This window comes from Zosterops lateralis (genome assembly GCF_965231275.1).
Source record: "Zosterops lateralis genome assembly, chromosome: 3".
NCBI lineage: Eukaryota > Metazoa > Chordata > Aves > Passeriformes > Zosteropidae > Zosterops > Zosterops lateralis.
In genome coordinates, this window is record NC_139764.1 from 68,595,133 (window position 1) to 68,614,873 (window position 19,741).

The 19,741-nt window shown below is 40.6% G+C and overlaps 1 protein-coding gene across 4 annotated transcripts in view; it reads right to left on the reverse strand.

Moving 5' to 3' along the window:
• Positions 1-3,295, reverse strand: part of ARMC2 (armadillo repeat containing 2) — a 62,460-nt gene extending 59,165 nt beyond the window's left edge. The window contains exons 1-5 of one of the 4 annotated variants that reach the window (XM_083856601.1): positions 3,261-3,295; positions 2,968-3,129; positions 1,665-1,758; positions 1,295-1,415; positions 251-486 (exon numbers count right to left, since the gene is read on the reverse strand). In XM_083856601.1, the coding sequence (XP_083712727.1) occupies positions 251-456 (206 nt within the window). In that variant the 5' untranslated portion in view covers positions 457-486; positions 1,295-1,415; positions 1,665-1,758; positions 2,968-3,129; positions 3,261-3,295. The remainder of the gene's footprint in view (positions 1-250; positions 487-1,294; positions 1,416-1,664; positions 1,759-2,967; positions 3,130-3,260) is intronic. The other 3 variants (XM_083856603.1, XM_083856602.1, XM_083856604.1) reach the window with 3 other exon arrangements.
• Between the last annotated feature and the right edge of the window lie 16,446 nt (positions 3,296-19,741).

Here is a 19,741-nt window from a genome sequence, read left to right on the forward strand (position 1 = left end):
AATAACAGATTATTTTCTTATACTATTCACTACATAGAAAACTAGTGTAATAACTGCCTCTGGTAGCTCTAATCCATGGGAACTTCCTGGACATGTAGATTAACACCAATGGTAAAGATCATTAGAAGAAGGCAAAGGATGTGATTAGGAATACAGATTAACACAGGGAAAATAATCACCGGAAGCATAATTACAGAATCAAATCTCTTGCTGCTAAAGGATATCTGAAAAAGTCTTAAAGCCACAGTACCTAAAAACTGAAGGAGAACATCGTGAGGATTGAGACCCAAAAAGTTTCCTTTGTTCATCTTTAGGTGTGAAAGGTCTTTGAGTTTTTACTGTTCGTAGAGCGTGTCTGGCTTCATTTACAATCTCAGAACTGGTCCTAGGCTTTGTCGCTGACAGCCAGTAGAATGGTTCTGCTTTTCTTCTATCTTCAGTCTTTGAAGCTTGCATTCCTCTGCAAAGTACTGCACAGGAAGAACACTGGAAATACATGTGAAAGTCACAAAGTATTATGCTAGTTTTAAATTACAAACTATTCATCACTGGTTATGCTACCACAATATAGTTAGAAAGGATAAGTAAATCCTAGACAGTGCTGAAATAGTGGGGAAATAAGATACACTGATATTGCATTTCCTCTCTGTTCCTCAGTTCTGTAGGAAAATACTCAAAACCAGAGAGCACCTGACATGGAGGATCTACCTTCAGTTTTTTACAGGAAGCTAAAACATGTCACTGTGCTTCATGGGCCAAATGTGGTCCTCTGCAATTCCACAGAAAATCTGTTTCTTGACATTCGATTACTTAGGAAACACCACAGCCAAAACAGGAAGTCAATAATATGCTGCAAAGAGACAGGTTTTTCTAACTTAGGAAAAACCCAATATATATTATTGGCCTTACCAAGGACAGTTTCCTAATATGTCAGAGGCATTGTTATCAGTAACTGAAGCACAGTTATGAGCAATTGATAAGCAGAGACAAGGAAGAACAACCAATCCATTTTTTTTCCTCTGAAAAAATAAAAAACCCCAAGCCACCCCCAAGCACAGGCAAAGAAAGATAACACTAATATAAGTTATAAACCCAAACTTCCACTCAACATTCTGTCCTGCTGTAGTTTCTGGGAAATGCAGTGGGTAGTGACAGACTTGCTCCATCACTCCCTGGACCCACAACTCATCACTATCATGGTGCAGTTCTCTGTAGAAATCATCCTTGTCACTTTACAGCAAACTCATCATGAATCTTACACCATGCAAAGTTCCTCTTCTGCTTTCAAACTTACCTAAAAACAAAAATACGTTTCTGCACTGTGACTCAGACCATCTGGTAACTTCTATTCTCTCACACAGTTTATGACAATGAACTGACAGTAGATCAGACACCATCATCTGGTTATTTCTAAACTATGGAGTAAAAAAAAATCTGTTCAGTAGTTTAACTTTTCCACCTGGCTCTTCTTTCTTTGAGAGCCTGCACATTCTGGCACAGTGTCTTTCATTCTTGAACACCCAACATAAAATTGGATGCTAAGGAGAAGTGCACCAACCTCTTCCACTAAATGATGCATAATTAAAAAAACCTCAGGAACAGATCAGAAGCCTGAGACTACCAGTGTTTTTAATATTTATGACTACCATTAATATATTACTTACCTTCACTGTGACTGAATTTTGCTCTCTATGCTTCTTACTTTTCCCTCTATTACAATGTGATTTAAAAAAAAGTAAGGAGGTCCACTGCAGCTGTCTGTTTGGAAAAATTATACAGTCAATCCTCACTGAAAAAAGGAAGATGGATTACCATTCCCTATTCCCTCAGCTACTGGGAGCCAGAATTTTGACCTTATGTGAAGGGTCTTCTCTGTAGGCCTTATGCCTGATACAGTTGGAAATGGTCCTGTGCAGGGCCAGGAGCTGGACTTCATGATCCTTGTGAGTCCTTTCCAACTCAGCATATTCTGTAATTTTGCTCCCCAGTCCCAGCAGGAAACAGATAGAGGGAATCCTGTAGTGTCAATGGAGACAGCATAATGGGTACACAGATCTTGCCCCTCACTACTGTCACCACTTCACAAGTGGCCTTTAACTTGCACAAGTGAAGAGCCCCTCTCTGACTCTCTGCTGGAAGGTAGAAAAGTATCAGAGCAGAGTCTCAAAAGCCATACTTTGGCTCGTTTTTATTTCCCAGATGTTTACTCCAGAAGTCTGGTCTTTGCTGTCCAGGAAGATTTTAAAGCAGCAGATAGCAGTACAGGATCCACACATTAGTCCCAGCAATGTCCAGAAGCAAGACAGCTGTCCTCTCACAGCTCTCATCTCAGTCCAATCAATATGAGAGAGGTATGGCTGCCTACATCAGATACGGCACCACACTGGCTCTGCTATCCTTTTACCCATCTCAAGACCGGTGTCATATAATTGCTAGGGGGCAGAGTGGGTGTATTTGCAATCACTACATACAGTGAGGAGAAGCCCTGTAACTCAAGCTATGAACATTCTGCTCTCTGGCATCCAAATCCATGTTCTGCCTGCCCTAGCAAATCTCTAGAATAGTTAGCACATAGGTACAGGTTTAGAAAGAATCCCAGAATCATCAAGGTTGGAAGAGACCTTTAAGATCAAGTCCAACAGCCAACTCCTCACTGCCCCTGTAACCCCTAAACCACATCAACCAGTGCCAGATTCAGACACCTCTTAAACATGTCCAAGGTTGGTGACTGCATTATCTTCCTGGCCAACCTGTTCCAGTGCATGGCCATACTTACAATGATTGAATTTTTTATTTTTATTTAAATACTAATCTGTATCTCCCCTGTCTCAGCCTAAGGCCATTTCCTCTTGTCCTTTCACTGCAGGCACGGTAGAAGAGATGGGCCCCCATCTCACTACAACCTCCTTTCAGGAATATGCAAACAATATCTATTATTAGACATAATTCTGAAGACCACCAGCTTACCAATCACAACTGATGCGCTTTCATCCTGATGAAATTTTGACGCAGAGAAATCGCTCTCAAAGAGAAATAAGAAGTTCAGAGAGTTGAGTTCTCGGCGGAGTGAGGTTTCCAGCGCAGCCGTGGGACAACACGTCCAAGAGGAACCCCCTAAATAAGCAGCACCTGTGGAGTAAACGCTGTCCCAAGCCACACCCGGCACTCGAGCCTCCCTCCGGAGCAGGGGGAAGCTGCCGGGAAGCGGCACGGGGATTATCAGTCTCCGGCCGCTTTCCGAAGCCTCCCGCCCGACTTACCGCACAGTCCGGCCCTTCGCCCCCGCCCGGCCGGGCGGCACCCCCAGGGACGAGCACTACGGCCGGGGGGGGCACCGGGGACCTCAGTCGGGACCTGCCGCGGTCTCTGCAGGGCCGCAGCCTCGCCCCGCCGCCCGCCGTTCCCACAGCAACCGTACACACCGCGCCGGGCCGGGCCGGGCCGCGCCCCCAGGCGCACGCGCCAGCACCTGTGAGCGCCTGCGCGGCGAGACCGCTGCCGGGCCGGGATGGCGCGTACAGATCTCGGGGGTGGCCTCCCCACATCCCAGGGATGCCCTCCCCACATCCCGGGGCTTGCGTCCCCACATCCCAGGGCAGTGCGGGCTCCTGGCTCAGCGCTAGCCCGCAGGACGGTGGGTTCCCGGTGGAGAGCTCTCTGCCGTGGCCAGGCCTGGCCCGCGTTCAGGGAGGGCTCGCTGGGGGCTGGCCCAAGCCCAGGGCACAGCTGGCAGGAGTTGCTCGGTGTGACCTGCTGTTGGTGCCGATTTAGGGACGCGAAGCGCAGACACGGAGCCCGGTTTAGGCGGGAGACGTTTTTTGTTCTGTGCAGGGTGCAAGGTGGAAGTGTTACACAGATCAAGCACTCAGGTTCTCAGAAATTTATAGAATCACAGAATCGATTAGTTGGAAACACGTCTGAGATCATCGAGTCCAACCTGTGACTGAACACCACCATGTCAATGAGACCATGGCACATCACATCCAGTCTTTCCTTAAACACCTCCAGGGGTCAATGACTCCTCCACCACCACCAAGGGCAGTCCATTTCAATTTACACTAAATTTACATTTTAGCAAACAAATCACAGTTTATTGGCAAGTTCTCCTATTAATTAGTATTTTAGCTTCTATTGATTTAATTATTCTCTTGCATCTCACGCTAATTAGTCCTCATGCTCAGGAATTCTTGGGTTTCCTGAGTTGGTGGTCAGTGGTGGTTGAGTCTCCACGGTGGAATCAAGGCTGTGAACTGGCAGTGATTCCTTGCATTATAAAGGGCCCGAGACCTGTGGCCAGACAGGTGACAAGAGACATGGCAAGTGACAACAGACGGACAGGTGACACAGCAGGAACTGAACGCTCACAGGATGACCCCAGACTATTGGATAAAAGCCCAGATGATCCTTTGTTTGGGGTCACCCCTTTAAAGCTATGATGCCTGTTTCACTGATAAGGCAAGGCTGTTTCCCAACCCCCTTCTCATCCTCTGTAACTCTCTGGGCAAATTTGGCTATTTCTGACTCCTTGGGTGTCAGCATCATTGTAATACCTTCTCTCTGAGCTCAGATTTACAGGTTCAAAATGGGGACAAATGAAAGTTTTCCAAAGTAAAAACCCGGGGTCTCAGACACAGTGTAGCAACAGCCACTAACTCTTGTCCTGTGCCTGGGTCTCTCTGGCCAGGCAGTGAAGGTTGGATTGCTCACATTAGTGGTTCCCTGGCAGGGCAGAAGTGCTGTCACATCTCCCACTTGCCTCCTGTTCTCTGGAAGGCCAAAAGATGAACATTTTTACATTGGCTGTAGCAGAGCTTCACATACATGGGTCCCACAGGCCAGATGGCTTTGTTGGAGTGGCACAAAGGGGTCACTTTCAGTGACTTCCCTAGGCTGCCTCCTGGCAAGGTCCCACCAAAAATGCATCCACCTCCAGGTTTCAGGATCCCATTGGCCAGGTGAACCAGACACCCCCTGACAGCTCCCTCACATGCCTCCTGCTACTGCAATGAGTAATGTGATCACAGCCTGTATCAGAGAATCTCCAGACATGTAACAGCAACAAAGACAAGTCTTTTGTGGCAAGTGAGTTGTTTGTGACTGACTTTGTTCACTATCTCTGAATGCTTTTTGAAATTTATCTAAAAACTGCTGAAGGAGAGTAGTTGTTACCTCTGTGAATAATAGAAAAACACAACAAATACGGCTCCATCTGACCAAACTTCTTCCTTTGTTCCTTTATTATATACTTCAGATACATATGAAAGCACTCCCCAAATAACTTCATCTTGTGTATATATTTATATAAATATATATCTCTATTACTACTGAAGTTCCTTTTGCTAATTACTTGCTAACATAACTTTTACTTTTTTATGTTTGCTAGACAAGAACCCTGTGGATATTTTAAATTGTCTTTCTGATTTTGATTATAAGCTTTGTTATGCCCTTCTCTTTTAAAAAAATACCCTCTTCCAGTTCATTTTTTGATTCTGACAGGCATTATGATAGCAGTAAAAAGATCTTCGTGTGTAACGCTACCTGGTTTACATAACACATGCCATTATCTCTGCTAGCTTCTACTTTATCTGTAATTATTAGACATCTAGTCCTCTTTTTTTTCCAGCCAAGTTCAATACCGCAGAAGTAATGAAAACCTTGTTATTATTGTACCCTCTTTTCTCTGTATACTCTTCTTTAAAAGCCAAAAGAATGTGTGTATGCACATGCATGTACGCTATTTTCAGATCATTCACAGTTAGCTCATTTTCTGTTACTTTCTTCTGAACCTTTCTTTTATTTAAATAATACAAGGGAAGTTTCACAGAAAAACGTGTAGATCTGTTTCTTGGTAAAGCCAGTTTGAATTTCTTTTTACTGTTATCATTCTTTAACCAATTTTTAAATCCACCCAGTTAAACCCACTAAGCCTCCTTTCTTGGCTTCTTCTTTAATCCTTTTCATATGCACATTATTTCTTCTCTCTATTTTCTAGGTCATCAAATTGAAGAGTTAAATTTTATTCATTTTCTGAGCTTTGGCAATTATAGCAAATACTTCTTTTGTGATCTTTCTGCTATGTCTCAACTGTTACAACTTTCTCACTTAAATCCTTTCTATCCTGTGCTTTTTATTGAAGAAACTCTCAGCACCTCTTTTAAATGCAGGTACATAATTAAATCTTGTTTGCAGTAACAGTGCTTTAGGATGGAAATATCATCAAAACCAATAAATTGACTTGGTCTAGGTAAGCTAGTATTTGCTGAAGTGATTGCTAAGGTAAAAGCAGTGTGTTTTGAACATTTCTGCCTTACTAATGAAAAAATACAAGGTATTAAGTAATGTCATATTCATTCAAATTACTTTTTTTTTTTTTTTTTTAATCTTGAAAGGAATTTTGTGCTGGGATCCAGTCTCAGGTTGTGGTCTGGCTAACTTAAATCTGTCTAGAGATGAAACTTACCTGAATATCCAAACATACCAGGCCTATATTTCAATGCAATTCAGAATTAGTTAGCAGTGTTAAGCACTTTGTGTGCCAAGTGTTCATTGACCACATTTGCTGCTTCTAGTTGCTGACCTGTAAAAGCAGCCTCCATTGCAATTTGAGCAACGCAAGTGGCAACGCAGCCCCCATTTGTCCATATTTCTTTCCTCTTTTTCAGAATAAAAGAACAGTCCCACCCTCAATCGGGACAAAAATCTTCCTGTCATAGTCGACCTTGCATAAACCATCTGGTATGTTCTGCTAAATAAGCTAAATGTTTTGTATCACTTGTAGATCATTACAAAGGCAGGTGGAGCAGTTAATTTTATAGTAGTTAGAAGCAACCCCTATACCAAGTGGCCTAGTAAGTCTTAATAAAGCAAGTTTATGAAGATCTCCATTACATGCAGCAGAGAAAATCTGTCACAGGGAAGTGTGCTGGGTATATGATAAGATCACTAGTTGGTGGATAAAGGGAGCGCCTATGCTGTTTATCTTAAGTAAGGCTTTTGAGTGTCTCCCATTACACCCTGACAGACAAACTGATAAACCATGGGCTATTAGGATGGATATGGAGCTGCACTGAAATTCAGCAGAACTGCAGAGCTCAAAGGGTTGAGATTGGCTGCACAAAATGCAGTTGGGGACCACTCATCCTCAGGGTGCACCCTCAGCAAGTTTACAGATGCTGTACATCTGGATGGAGTGACTGGTACATCAGATGGTTGTGCTGCCATTCAGAGGGACCTAAACAGGCTGGAGAACCGGGCCAAGAGGGATCTCAAGAAGCACAAAAAAGGGAAATGTGAAGTCCTGCACCTCGAGAGGAATAACCCCATGCACCAGTACATGCTGGGGGCCAAATGGCTGGAAAGGAGCTTAGCAGAAAAGGATCTGGGGATGCCAGCTGACATAAGTTGAACCACCAATGTGCCCTTGCTGCAAAGGTGGGCAACAGCCTCTTGGGCTGCATTAGGAAAAGGACTGCCAGGAGGTAGAAAAAAGTGATCCTTTCCTTCTGCGCAGCACCAGTGAGGCCACAACTGTAGTGCTGGGTCCAGTCATGGTGTCCCCAGTACAACAGGGATATACTGGAGTCTAGAGAAGGGCGACTAAAATTACTAAGGGATTGAAGCATCTTTAGTATGAGGAAAGGCTGAGAGAGCTGGGACCATTCAGCCTGAAGAAGAGAAGGCTCTGGTGGGAATTTATCTGCGTGTATCTGAAGGAAGGGTGCAAAAAGGATGGAGACAGACTTCTTGGTGGTGCCCAGTGAAAAACAAGAGAAAGAAGGCACAGATTGAAATACAGGAAAGTCCATTTCATCTTAAAACCAAATTTTTGTGATGAGAGTGGTCATCTCTAAACATCTCAAACACTAAAACAGGTTGTTCATAGAGCTTGTATGGCCTCCACCTCTGGCAATATTAAAATTTTGATTGAAAAAGTCCCTGAACAACCTTCTCTAGTTAACTGCTTTGAGCAAGGGGGTTGGACTAGATGATCTCCAGAGGTTTTTTCAAAATATTCTGTGATAGATGTAAATTTTTTAAAATTTCTTAAAATCTTATTCAGATTTGGCTGAAATTTCAGATTTTGGAAATTACCATGATCCATCTCTGGCTTGCACTGCTTAGTGTGGTTTGACCACTGCATCCTGCAAATTCTGCCCCTTACCTTCTCTCTGACCAGCAACTGATTCCCTCTGTGCTCAGTGCTCAACCCTCCAGCCAAAAGCTGAGATTTCTCAGTGAAGTTACGCCAGCTTCCCAAGTGAAATACACTTCAGTTGTACCCATGTTTGTGCTGACACACAGCATGCAAAGACTTCTTGTACCAACTAACTAAGCCTTGTGAGCAATCTAGCAGCTGCACACCCACTATGCAATTGTCCCTACATCAGTGATTGCTTTCATTGATTTCCTGATATTTATGCTGCCTCTGCCAGTGACTGGAAATCCCTGGCATGTTAGTGAAATGCCTGCTTTTCCTCTACTCTGCCTTTTGACACAGCTAAATGAACAAAATTCCCCATGACTTTGGTGCTGCTAGTCAGTTTAAGGCCCAAATTTATTCGGGCCAGGCAGGAAGAAATATTGGAGGAACAGCCTTTTTTGAAGAATAACTAAATTTGGAAGAAAAATGTGAAGGTCATTGAAGGTTGCAATCCAACATAGAGCCTAAAGAGCAAGTTAAGAACCAGTGAAGGTGGTGAAGGGTGAAAAAGAAAGGTTTGGGTTTTTTTCCTCAGAAGACACAATCTTCAGTTTAGTGGTCCAAGATGTTTCTTTCATGAGCATTTTCTTGTGCACAACTTATGATGGCTATGCGTTCATTATGGAGTGTACTGAGCTTGGACACTGCACTTAAAATTCACAGACGCCTGTGGTGAAGAATATCAAGAACTGACTAAACTGGAAGGGATTTTTGGGCACAGAGATGTGGATAAAGTCAAAACTTTTGAGGTACAGAACCCATTAGGGAGCTCACTGAACACACATAACTAATTGAGTAAGGGGATTCACTGAATAGAGCTGGTGCATTAACATGGTGTTCTTATTTGCTGTCTCAAGGTATCTACATCAGCATTCTTTGCCTTTCTTCCAAACAGATTCTCCTGTCAAATTGTGTCTGGTGGGAGGGCATGTTAAGATTGCTGAAATACTAGTTTTGAGCCAAAGATCAAAAAGTCATAGAATCATAGAATGGGTTAGAAGGGACCTTAAACATCATCTAGTTCCAACTCCCTGCAATGGGCAGGGGCACCTTCCACTAGACCGAGTTGCTCCAAACCCCCCCATCCAGCCTGGCCTTGAGCACTCCCAGAGATGGGGCATCCACAACTTCTCTGAGCAACCTGTGCTAATGTCTCACCATCCTCACAGTAAAGAATTTTGTCCTAACATCTAATCTAAACCTGTCTTCTTCCAGTTTAAAGCCATTCCCCCTTATCCTGTCACTACATACCCTTCTAAAATGTCCCTCTCCAGATTTCTCATAGCCTTCTTTAGGTACTAGAAAGTGCTATAAGGTCTCCCCAGAGCCTTCTCTTTTACTGAATGAACAACCCCAACTTTCTCAGCCTTGTTTTCATGTACACAGAGGCTACCTGCAGACCACAGGTGCTGCAGGTCCATAACATGTCCACCTCATTTTTTGGAACTTGCCTTACACATGTGGTTATGCACAATTCCAGCAGATTCCATGCCTACATATGGTCTCTAAGCTCTGTGTGTTTTTCATCCATCTGTACATTCTACATGTATGATAGCTATCTAAGGAATCCACTTGTCTCTAATATCTGGAAATATTATGGAAAAAATACAAAGCAGTGCCACTGCCTCTATGTTGAATGCAGGAAATAGGATGAAACTCCACTCAAATAGAGGGACCTTATGAGATCCTTCATGTGTCTTGCAGGAGAGTGCCAAATTAAAGGTTTGTGAGTTGGTGTTATTTTTGTCCAATTACAGTGTTTTTGTTTTCACAAACACCTTTCCAACCAGATCTGCCTTGCCTTTGCAGCCAGGGTTGGCTTTGTAGCTCTGTTAATGACAACGGTATAGATGGGAAGGAAAGCATGGGCTTTCTCACAAACAACATTGATATAAAACACTCTCTAGAGAGATCACCACAGAGAAGCACTGCTTTCATTTTACATATTCAAAACAAGAGGGGACCAAATTGGACATAAACTTTACTGTTCCACCACAATCAGCAAAGCTCATTGTATCAGGTTCATCTCTGATTTCCAGTACATTACCCAGCATGAAAAGACTGGGAATCAGGAAATACTTAATTTTACTGACTTACTGGAGTCTGAGCACCTCATAATGCTGAAATGCCCACATTGGCACAGCTTTCCAGAATGCTGGCACCACCTATTTCCCCACTGTCTTTGCTTTAAGCAGCTCTTAACTCAGAATGAATGTGCTGTGAGGATAACACAAACTTTACATCCAATCCTGAAATTTTTCCTCATCCAGTGTTTACAGTATGTCTCAAAACTACAATTTGTTCTTGTAGTTTAGCAATTACTTATTGCAAATAGTTAGCTACCATTCATTATCTCTCTCTCTGTCCCACTTGCCCACAGTACCCAATATTTTAAACTCCTCTTTGGATATGAAAGAATTCTTTCATTTGCTCTAAATGAGCAAGAGAGTTCTGCTGTCAGATAGTCTGGGTTTCTGGCAGTGAGAAATCCGCAATATGGAGAAACAACACATATAAAAATAGTTTATTGTAGAAGATAGAAAAGCATTTTTAAATTTGACCCAATATTTACACAAATTTTAGGATGGGACTTTGTACCTCACAGTCTACATTGCAGTTCCCCAACATGCTGCAAAGAATTACCAGAAAGCATTTTACAAAATGTGGCACAAGGTACTCTGGGTGAGCCTCCCATAGCACCAGATTTCTCTTGCTGATAAAAGCCTGATGATCTGAGGACATACTGCATCTTTAAACAACAGCCGAATGTGAACACATCCTGCCAAAACAGCTATGTCAGTAGCACATGCCAGCAGAACTTCTGCCAGTAGAACTTTCTGGTTCAAGCAAGGCCAGCAGCAGCAGCAGCAGTGGTGTGCACAGCTTTGGGGTGCCTCATGAACACAAATGTAGGGTTAGACACAGCTAAGATAGGTATGAGCTTCAGTTTGGCTGCTTTAAGTGGGAATTTTCTTCAAATTTTTTGACAAAAGGTGATGTACTTCAGTGACAATCCCTTTGCAAATAAATATCAGGAGGAATAAAAGAAATACCACTGATAATTATTGAAAAATTCTCATTTATTTTGCTGACACTGAACTCTTCATCTGGAAAAAAAAAAAAAAAAAAAGGTAAGAAGTAGAGAAGAGCTAAGAAGGTCATGAATCTAGGTCCAGTGTTTCCTAAAAGAAGAATGGTATGGCTGCTGAAAATGGAAAAACAGGGAAATTTGAAATTTCAGACCCACAGAGAAAAGGAATTCATGGAGAATGTAATCTCAAGTCTGGAGATCATCTATCAGGGAAGTTGTGACTTGTAGGAATAGTAGGAAGGTGAAAAGAATAAATATAAGGCTGGATAAATGTTGAAATTGACCACTAAGGTAATAATAACTTTAAAACAATTGTTTTAACTACCAGAGTTGATTGCATAGAAACAACCAAAGGGACCACTACATCATGAGTACAATTCTTATACTCCAAATCTTTATAGCTGTAAAGAGGTATGTACATGTATTTATGAAAATCCTTATTCTGGTTTTTTAAGTAAGTGTTATTAAATTTTTGGTAATTGAAGATATGAAATAGTTTCAGATTTTTGAAGATAACAGTTTGGAAAGTTTAGATCCACTAGGATCTAAAAATTAATTTTCACTGAGCTGAATTATATTTCCTGTAAAGGTGAAATTGGAGAACTCAGTTCCTACTGTTGTGATACCTGACTTTGAGTGGTATTTTACCAAGAGTTCCTCAAGGATACATCTTTAGTCATATTTTTATTCATTACCTTAAAATAGGAAGACGGAGTTTGTTAATAAAATTTGCTGATGACACGGAAGTGGGAGACATCATTAATAAGGAAAGGGATGGCAATATGATACAGGAAGACCTGAATAACCTTGAGAACTAGAGTAATAAAAACGGACTGAAACTTAATAGTGCAAATTGCAAGCTTGTGCCCTTCTGTACTAATACAAATTTCTGTCATAAGCTGCGAGGTCATCAGTTCAGAAACAGAAATATGCGAGTTGTGCCTGGAAGTGAAAGTTAACCACTGGCTCCAAATGTTAAGGGGATGGGGAAAAGGCAAATTTGATCCTTGGGTCTACTGGGTGAGATATTTCCAGTAAACATTGTGAGTGTGTGTCAGGAGGAGGCAGTGTTGGGAACCCCTCTGTAGCTCAGTGCCATGCAGAGCATCCACATGCAGGAGTGAGATACTGAGGCTGGGATGAGCGTAGAGAAGGGTGGAGAGACTGATCCAGGGACAAGCCTATTCTGCCATAAAGCTACAGTGGCACAGCTTGTTTATTCTGCCAAAGGGAAGGGTGAAAGACTCTGTTCATATCATCTCTTTAAAGAAGATAAAAAGCAATTTGTACTTTTATTTATGTTCAGGAACAAATGAGCTTTATCTGACCTGGAAAAATCATAATGCAATTTTTTTAAAAGGTTTAAAACTAATAAAGGGGTAAGATTCTGAAACAGCCTCCCAGGAAGACTGGAGGAGTCAAAAACCAAACTATATTAAGAGCTCCTTTAAAGTTGCATTAAAAGAAAGAGGTGGGGTAGTTGCTGGAAGTAATATGAATAGCAGGTAATATGAATAGCAGTGCTACCACCAAGGGCAAGATGAATACTCATGGAATTTTGTATTTTTAGCTACAGAACTAAAAAACTAAATATTATTTCTCCTTTAGAGAACACTGAAGTTCTTAGAGCATTACTTTTCTCAGTAGATTGCTTGCTGTAAGGCCAGTTGCCTGTCTTTGTTAAAGAGAAAAGCTCAGGGAAAAGGCAGCATAGCACTGCAAGCTTTGAAAAGCAAACAACTGTTTTTGTGTGTGTGTGTATATGTGTCTGTGTGATTTCTGTTATGGTTTGTTGTCCAACAGCAATAATCTCTATTGGTTTGTAGTATGCTCACAATAAATGGCTTTTTAGATTGATTACATGCCTCAACTTTGCTTTGGCTATTAATCAATCTCAGCAGCTGTTTATTGCTTTGTACATTACAAAGCAATAAAGATTATCCCTTAAAGAGCTGTTTATGCCTCGTGGAAAAGTTTGAAAACCATTATTTTTAGAAATAGTACTGCTGATATATAATTTTCTGGCTACCATCCTTGTTGCGTCTTTGGGTTCCTTTCTGATTGCATCACATTTCTCTCCTAAATTGCTAATCACAGTGCTTCATTGCTGACAGTGCTTTGTGTGATGGTCCAGATTTGTCCAAAGAGGGCAATGGATTTTGCAAACAAGAGTACCATCTCCAGAACACAGCAATATCAATACTGTTCCTGTTCTTCCTCAAAAGTTGGGGAATTTTCCATCAAGTAATAGTTTTAAGACTTGACTCACTGTAAAAATGAACCACTAAAAATCTTACAATATAATAATGAATGTAAAGCTGCCTGTGTGGACACTTCTATTCCATGATAAATAAACCAAGGAAAAGGGCATTCTTTGTTATTTTGGAACACAAACTTTCCTCTGGGGATTGATCCTACGTACAAAAATATACTTTTACCTGTAGTATTACATTGCAAGAAAAACCACTTTAATTTCTGGCAGCAGTTGCAGCTCAAATATTCATAGATACTTGAATGATATTTGTATGACTTTGTGACTGTGGCAGAAGTACTCTTTTCGTACTTGTCCTAAACCTACCTCAGTCTGTAGCCTTGCTGACCTGCTCAGCACCACCACTGAAGAAAGGCTGGCCTGCTCAGTATTTTTGCAGCTGCTGTTTTTCATCTTTTCATCATTTTTCTTATATTCTACAGCCTGCCTCTGAGCACAGAAAGACTGGGTGAAAGACTTAATTTTTCCTTCTGTCCTTGTTCCTATGCCCAGCAAATCACTATTTGTTCCATCGTTTCTGTCTCAATGCACAGGACATTTATTGTCAATGTTAAATCAAGCTTAAATGTTAAGCCAATGTTAAACCTAAAGCTTAGGTTTTGCAAGCTTTTCTGTGGTCTCCTGTCAGTGCAGTTTTCAAGTCGTGGTGTAAAGAAAACCATTCTAGTGGTGAGAAGTTGTTAAATTCAGGCATCTACTTTCTCTACTTAAAGTGTCAACAAAATCTCAAAATGTGAGCAAAATTTTATAATCATTACCCTCTCCTTCAAAATTTGACTATTATCTGCTCATTTTTATCAGAAATACTAAGACTACTAATCAGCCATTGATTGATGATGAACTTGGTTCCAATATCATTGTCATTAATAAAAAAAATACAGGGAATGCCTAGAAAAAAGTAGAAATATTATCTCACATAGTAGCAATGTAACCTAGAACATTTCCTGGTTTCAGCTGGGATAGAGTTGATTTTCTTCCTAGTAACTGTCTCAGTGCAGTGGTTTGGATTTAGGATGAGAATGATGTCAATAACACAGGGGTGTTTTTCTGTTGCTACACAAAGTCAAGGAAGGCCTTTCTGCTTCTCACACCACCCTACCAGCAAGCAGGCTGGAGGGCACAAAAGGTTGGGAGGGGACACAACTGCACAAGGTGACCTAAACTGGTAAAGGGGACATTCTACACCACACAGTGTGTAGAATATAAACTAGGGGGAAAGGTGGCCAGGGGCTGCTGCTCAGGAACTGGCTGGGCATCAGTCAGCAGGTAGAGAGCAATTGCATTGTGCAACATGTTTTTTTGGTGGTTTTTGGGTTTTTTTTGGTTTTTCTTTGTCCTATGAAACGATCTTTATCTCAGCTCATGAATTTTATTTTTCTTATGCAACTCCCTCCACTATCCCACTGAGGTGGGGAAGAGTGAGTGAGTGAGTGAGTGAGTGAGTGAGTGAGTGAGTGAGTGAGTGAATGAGTGAGTGGCTGTACAATGTTTAGCTGCCTGCCAGGTTAAACTACAACAAATATGCAAAAGTAAAAAAGAGAAAAAAAATATATGCAAATGGAAGAACTGATTTGATGACAGAAGGACATCTGAGGATAGATGCAATAGAAGGGAAACAACAGTGAAGAAGAGCAAATAAGCATGAAAGGGTGTATGGAATTCTTCCTTTTTCCTTTTAATTGACATGTATCTTAAGGAATTTTTAAATCATCAAAATATCCCTGGAGGATACAGTTTCCTATTTTGTTAGTAGGTGAATACAGCCCATTCATCTTATGACTCTTCAGTTTTGTAAAATTAGCTACAGATTTAGATCCTACAGACTGACACATGCGAGAGGGCAAGATTCACTCATCTAAGAACAGCTATTTTTAGTAGGTGTATCAAGTGGAATGGATAAATAAAGTAGGTAACATGCCATGATGAATTTTCCTGGTGAACCTCATGTACAACATTTAGAGAACTCACTGTAGACAGAGGGTATGTAGTGGAAGATTAGTTATCTTTTGAGACATCACCTGTCATTATCCCTGTTTCTGAGGAGACGATATAGAGTACAGGCAGTGCAATGGACTGCTCTTAAATGATACAAAAATTCCCATTCAGCAAGACTCAATAGAATCAGAATGGCCAGTTATGACATGCTGTGAAATGTTAATAGCCAATGGAGCATAAAAGAAACCCCTAAAAATAGCTTCACTGTAGATTCAGTGAGATTTTTTCAGGTGTGTTTAAGTCTAAATATGTTGGAAGCAGAGTAAATACAAGTTGCTAAAACCAACACTACAACATGATCTAATTTACTTTAATTTCCACAATATGAATACTTAAAAAGTATATCTCTTATTTTGAAAATTGAGGTTATTATGCTTCTGATGATAACCCATGGAAACAGATAATGTGTTTTCATCATGTGAGGTAGCATGGCTGTAGTACTGCTGGCTGCTGCAGCATCACTCAACCTTGTCCAGGCAGGATGTACTGAGAAATCAGATTAGGCTATCAACAAAGATCTGCACAGATATGTTTTCTTTTGCTCTTCCCATAATGGTTATGAATTTCTGTTCCTTTACTGTAAAAATCAAGCGGGCATCTTGGCATCAAGCAACTGAACCTTTTTGTACTACATCACCAGTTTAAAAGTGATCAAGTCCTTCAGGTATTGAAAGGATTTGATACAGAATCAAGCAATGAAAATTCACCCAAGGTGTTTAATCTCTGTCAGGTACAGGAGGTCAGTTGGTAACAAGACTGTCATTAAATGTACTCCAAAGTCATGATAATAAAATGACCTTTACAGTTTAGGATACATTTAAACATAATCAACAGGAGAAAGATAATCACACCTTATGGGTACTTGCAGCAGCTGCTACCTCCAGTCCAAAGCTGGGGTAATTTTGAAAGGTAGGCATTTTTGGTAGGATAGATAAGACTGTGGGAAGCAGATGAAACTGAAGGTGAAAGAAACAGCATTGCTAAGTGGGAGGGGTTTAAAAGCTCCAGTATTTCTCTTAGCTCTCTTCTTTTATCACACAACTTTTTCAGACAGTTCTTTTCTACCTTTCAGCTCTCCACTTACTGCTCCTGGATCAAGCCCACACAAGGGAAAAACACAAGGAGTTTTGCTCAGTAGGCTCTCAAATACTTTCTAACATTCTCCAGCTGCGATGCAAATAGAACAACATAATATTAATAAACGTAAGAAGCAAAAAAGGATCTCCTATTGTACAGCTGCAACCCTAAGGCTGTAAATATGGGACAAAAGATAACTTCCTGCTAAAGACAGCCTGATGTGTTTTATGGTAGTGCATTGGCCAATAATCCTCTTCCTTTCTCAGGTTTACAGTCATCTTTAGGATTGTTTTCAACAACAGTTGTCTCTGGGATAGAACATCATTTCGCTAAGTGTGTTTATACATCATCTCACATTATTAAGACCCAGCTGGCCATGACGACACCACGGTGTCATCAGTCTGCAAATGATAGATGAACCAAACAAACTAAGCTGAACCACAGAGAACTGGTTCAAAATGAAAAGACGTATGGTCACTAAAAAGAAAATTTTCTAATTCTGTGATTTTTAGAAAACAACTTTTGAGAACTTCTGAGATATTATGTTTTGCCTGACACCAAAAGATGTGAAATGGAAGGCATTTATTAAGAACTGCTAAACTTCTCTTTTAAAACAGCTGTGCCCTTCCCTTCAAAATCTAAGCACTGGCTGATCAAAAAGGAATTTTGGAGTCATCAAGTTTGATAGAGAAGCTCTCTCTTCATACTCAGCCAGCAATGTCAAGTGCTAATAAGAAAACACTTCATTGTGCAAGATAACATGATTTGTACCCAGCGCTTCCATCACCGAGCCTCTGGGAAGCCCTTGACAGGATACTCGGAGATGGAACAGGAATGCTTACAGCAACAGACTAGGTAGAGACATGTGCCAACAGACTAGGCATTTGCAAAAAGCTGGAGTTGGGGCAAGAGTGAAAATTTTACCCAAAGAGTTCTCACACACAGTCAAGTTCCTCAGCCTCTTTTCTCTAAACTACTTCACATTTTGTTCCAGCATTTCACTATTCAGAACAAACTCTAACCAAAACATTATTTCAGGCTTGACCACTGATAGTTATTGCACAGTAAACCATATCACACAGCTCTCCCATATTTCATGTAAAATCTGGGTTCATTTTTAAAATAAAAACAAATTAATTTATTGATTGATGAGAGGCACCAGCCCTGAGCAGGTCTTGAGGCCCTTGTGGAAGAGCAATTCTGTGCTGCATGGACAGATGTGGCTTTTGTGGATCTACTTGGCAACAACGGATATCAAGCTATTGGTCAGTAAAATTCCAACTGGCTGAAGTGAGATAACAGCCAGAAAGATCATAGTCTACAACAGCAGACAGTAAAATATTATCTCAAGTTTTAAACAAATGGGAACAGTTCTTTAAATAATTAGTATTTTGGAAGATTGCTCCACTCCTTTTTCTATTGCCCCTCCTAATTTTTCCTATCCCTGACTCAAAAGTCATGAATTCATCCCCCAGATCATAACATCAGATCAAAACCTCTTCATGTTTAGTGTGTCTTTTAATGATTTTTTTTCAGTATTGTTCTACTTCTTAAGTCTTTGCACATTTACATTTTTATCTTTTCTCCATAACCACAAGGCTAGGGACACATTTTTCTTCAAATGAAAACTGAGATTCTCATGTGAATCACTTGACCTTTTGAGCTGGTACATTAATAACTATGATAAATAAAGGAGTCAAATCCCTGATAATGGACTTAGCCATATTCTCCTAGGCCAGGCACAGTCCCTAACATAGAATTTCAGTGACACTCCCCACTTGACCTTGCACATTGCTCCACCATGGAGCAATTCAAGAAGCTCCTGCTGAAAAGCCACAAGCAAGTGACAGAACTGGAACCTATGACTCATAATGCTGCTACCATATTCACAGTAACTTCCCTAATACATGTTAATGGGAACCACTGAATAATGATCCAAAGTCCAATTTTCAATGCAGCTTATGTTTATTTTTCGTATAGAACATCTGACTTCCATTTTTCCTCTGTGGAAATTAGAAGTCCACACTTATAGACAGGGATTTAATTTAAATCAAAATGCAGACTGTTCCACAGTGGTAATTAAGGGTATTTGAAAAGTTGTTGAACCTGGAACAATCCCAAACCAAAACTACAGAGCTCACATGCCTGTCCTTAGACTTTGCCACATTGTAAGGTAAAGATAAAACAAACATCACCAAACAGATTTTCTTTTTAAATAGGAGGAGTGAAGATCATTACTTTGTCTCTCACTGCCATGAATATTTGTAATTAAAAGCAAAGGAAAGAAAGAATTGGGAAAAGTGAAAATATGTCCTCATCTCAGTAAGAAATAATTTTTTTTTTTTTTTATCAAACTATGGGTTTTCATCCCTAGCACATAGGGCAGATGCAGTAAACAGACAACCTATTAAGATGGACAGGTAATTACAATAACATTGTGAGTCTCAGGGATTTTATTTGAAGGGCTTCTTGGGCTCACCTATGCTACTTAATTACTTTCATATTTGCAGGTATACATGGTAAAAGATGTTCACCTGTCACACAACTTTTAAAGAAATGGTCAGACTGGTCAATCTTAGATCTCCTGTTACAGTGTACACTGAGATGTGGCTAAGCATCTGAAGATGATGTTGGACAAAGCTGGATACTTTCTGATAATGGAGATGATTGTGTCCCTGGATTATTCTCATGTAACAGCATAAAGTTACAGAATTTACGGTGGTACTTGTATTGCTGTTCATCAGAAGGAGGGAATGGAGGTGTACAACCAAAGCATAGTGTCTGCCTAAATTTTGCTCCACATTTAGGGAGGTAACCAAATTGCAGTTCATGGGTTGCTGTTATCTCTGAGATAGTATTGATGTGAGCAGTAATATGGAAAGCCTTATATAAAGGAGAATTCACATGTAATTTAAAAAATGGCCTGTTTCTTCAAAAGTTCTGGATTTTTAAAATTACCACTAGGCAGTATACTGAAAATTGGGGAGTTTATTGTGTCCCATGTTTGTTTTTTTCTTTCCTGCATTTGAAGTATAGAAGTCTTCTGCAAACATTTTTTTGTTAAAATTTCTTATGATTTCACCTGGTATTGAACAGACTAAGGTTT